This window comes from Gavialis gangeticus, unplaced genomic scaffold (assembly GCF_001723915.1).
Source record: "Gavialis gangeticus isolate Ggan-Ray unplaced genomic scaffold, GavGan_comp1, whole genome shotgun sequence".
NCBI lineage: Eukaryota > Metazoa > Chordata > Crocodylia > Gavialidae > Gavialis > Gavialis gangeticus.
Window position 1 is genome coordinate 12,599,389 of NW_017729003.1, and position 3,360 is coordinate 12,602,748.

Below are 3,360 nucleotides of genomic sequence, written 5' to 3' on the forward strand. Positions count from 1 at the left end.
CATTTTTACTAGTGCAGAGAGGGTGTAAAAGGAATCTATTTTGGTCTGGTAGTGTTTTATACCTACCATGTATGCCCAGGGCCCTGATAGAAATGACTGAACAAGATGCAAGTCAATGAATAATAAAACCTAAAAACACATTAACACTAAGTGAAGGTACCTATGGTTTTGCCACCTGCTGACAGCAGCAGTTGTATTTATTGTTTGTAGAATGTTAAAGGAGGCTGAAATTTATTATGAAATAAACAATGCCGACCAAATGCACTAGTACTATCAGAGTCTGAACCCTGCCCCCAGCCACAAGAAAACAAAGTGTCTTTACCTTTTAACATTACTCAAAACTGAAACATTTCCTGTGATAGAGGAAATCATCATAACCACATAGCTCAGAAATAAGATGAAGCTACAGCATAGTTGAAGAAGGTGGGCGGGGGGCTGGGAGACTGGTCTGCAGCTAGTCCAGAATAGAAAGTCTTTGCTCATTAGTAATTTGGAAGTAGACTAGTAACGAAGAACAAGACTATCCACATGCTAACCCCCACCCTGAAAACTCTCCCCTAAACCCAGCCAAGCAGAATGACTTTCAGAGTTTAGCAACAAAACAAAAATCTTTGTAAAACAGCAACTGCAGGGGGTTTCATGTTCTCTTCTGTAGAGGTGTGGGCCCTTAAGCACATTTTTGGCTCACTGTTTTACTAGCCTCTTCTCCTCTGTCACCCAATACAGATTAGGATCAAATTAGACACCCTGGCCCTTCTAAAACAAAAAACAAAGAGAAAATGCCCAGACATCCTTTAATCTTCACTAAGAAAAAGTAAACTCTGAACGGGACCTTGTTCATTCAACTGACAAAAGAGTTGCTGAAATTTCACAGGATATGAAAATGGTGGGTTGGAAATCGAGAGAAGGATTTGAACCCAGACTTTTATTGTCATTCTCTTTGTTTCATTGTAGTGGTTATATTTGTAAAACTTTCTTTAAAAACAATTGCTCACAAAGATGGATCCTGGGAATAAACTAATCACCACAGGCAGGAATAATGAATAATCTAAAGGAATTTCATTGGCCCCACATGTATGCAGAGTATCTGTAATAACATTTGAAAGTGTCATGTCTTTCCTACAGCTAGTCATGGCAGGCAGGTGTGAAGAGTTCAGGGCCTGCACATGAATACTGAATTTGTTGGATCTGGTGCTCTTCCATCAAATCGCACAGTAAAGAAAATAGACTGTCCTCTTAGTTTCCTTCCAGAGAGGTGATAACTGCAGGACATTGGCAAGATGAAAGGGGACACAGCTTCCTTCCCTTGCTGATTTCATTCTGGAATGGCGCTTTCAGGGCATCCTTCCCCATTGCTCCACCATCTTATTGGCAGTTCAGTAGGGAAGCTTTTGGGAGAGTGCAAATGAGCAGCTGTTGGGATGGCAAGCTGTGCTCATAAAATGTAGAAGATTGTATTTCAGAGCTGGGAACAGAGACTCTGGAGAGGGGGAGGGACGGGAAGGAAGCCAGCCAGAGGGGAAGTGCAGCAAGGGGTCTCTTTTAAAAGATTTATTTTGGGAACAGGGAGATATGAAGGGCAGAGGTTGACAGATACTCTCAACAGCTGTTCTTCCTGGGCAGGATGGAGGTTATAAAGAGAAGCCGCCACCCCCCTCCCCCCCAGCACCTTTATTACTCTAAATTACTTGAAATTTCATTCATACAGTAAGAGAATCATCTTCAGGCCCTTGATGTAGACACCAGCTCTCCAGATGTTGAGAACAGAAGATGTTTCCCCAATTGTTGAAGAAGCACTCTCCAGTGACCACAGATAGAGCAGTGTGTTCACAACAAAGCAAGTTCTGAAGTGCTTGACTCAGTTTAACGGAAGGAGCACGTACACAATTTCCTTCCCACCTCTGCTGTTACTGCATCACAGCAGTTGTTGTCAGGTGACAGGAAGCACACCTGATGCACTGCAGCACTGCCTCTCCTCCTTTCCTAGGTTGTTCATTTCCCTCTTCTTGTCTAGGGTCTTTGCTTTGTTCCATTCTACTGGAATAGCACAAAGCAGTTGAACCAAACCATCCCTCTGTTTCAGTGTGTAGGTACATCAGGCCTGAAACTGGCCACTTGAATTTAAGATCTGGAATGACAGAAAGACCAGAAAGGCCATAGGGAAATGCTGAGGATTCTCCCACAAGTGCACCTGATAAAAGCCCATTTGGGAAAGGAAGGTAAGTCTCCTATTGGGAACATGAACTACAGTGAAAATAAGGCCTCCAGCATTCTAGTGTGTCTCAAAACTGACCTGACAGGCTGAGAAAGTGGTTAGAGGGCCAGTTATTGGTCCTCCTTGTCCTCTCCACAGAAAAAGTGTGGAAGTTCGCTACTTATTCCCAGTTGTGGCACAGTATGCTCATTCTCTGAATTATATTATAATAGTCCATAGACTTCAGTTCCTGATTTGCTGTACTAAGTAAAAGCAGAACCAGACCTGCAGTTCTTATCTTGAGATGCACAGAGTCTAAACAGCCTGGCCAAACAAGGGATGGTTTACAATCCACTTTTTTAAAGATGTTTAGTAAGCAGTGTGTGACAGTAGTTTTGGTTGCCATGGATAGCATTTGTGGACATGGCAGAAGGAATGAGTCTATTAAATTGTGAATTGGCAGTTGTAAGCATCAGCGTTAGCTGAAATGCTCTTCCTACAGTGCAAGGGTATTGTTTTTAGGGACTTGATGTAGCCTGTACACTCTCTTGGAAATTCCCCTGAGAGTGAAGAGATACTTTATTGGCTGTCTGAGTCATCAAAGGGCAAAAAGAAGGGAAGAATGCTTTGTGCTTGTGTGGTATAGCCCCTTTTAGATTTCTGTGCAGATACTGGAGGAAATGACAGAATGATCAGATGGATTCAATCTCAATGGATATTTCCTTGGATCAACATTTTGTATAATCTTGGAATCTAATTAAAACTCCTACCACATGAAAAATACTGACCTAGCAAAAGTCAGTCTTAAATTGGTTTATTTCAAACGACCAGTATTCTAATTGTTAACCCTTACACTTCTTATTTTTGTCTCTCTGCAAGGTAAAGCATCACCCACATGATAAGGAAACACTGGAAGATTGGAACATGCTCTCTCAATAGCTGCAGAGCACCAGGGGCTGAAGACCTTCTTTATTCTCCTTCAAAGGAGAGGGCCTTTCTGATGACAGTCTTGGACTCTTCCATTACTCCTCATGGATAAAGGGCACGCTTTAGCCCAGGATTTCCGGGATCTGTTGCACTGTTTGAGAATGAGGAGCAAGTATGCCATTCTGCTGGTGTTTGTGGTAGCTCTTGTCATTATTGAGAAGGAAAATAATATCATATCA

The 3,360-nt window shown here is 42.3% G+C and overlaps 1 protein-coding gene across 1 annotated transcript in view; it reads left to right on the forward strand.

Annotated features, from left to right (window-relative positions):
• Positions 1-1,531: 1,531 nt before the first annotated feature.
• Positions 1,532-3,360, forward strand: part of CHST3 (carbohydrate sulfotransferase 3) — a 144,692-nt gene continuing 142,863 nt past the window's right edge. The window contains exons 1-2 of the mRNA XM_019507829.1: positions 1,532-2,219; positions 3,074-3,360. Of these exons, the coding sequence (XP_019363374.1) occupies positions 3,226-3,360 (135 nt within the window). The 5' untranslated portion in view covers positions 1,532-2,219; positions 3,074-3,225. The remainder of the gene's footprint in view (positions 2,220-3,073) is intronic.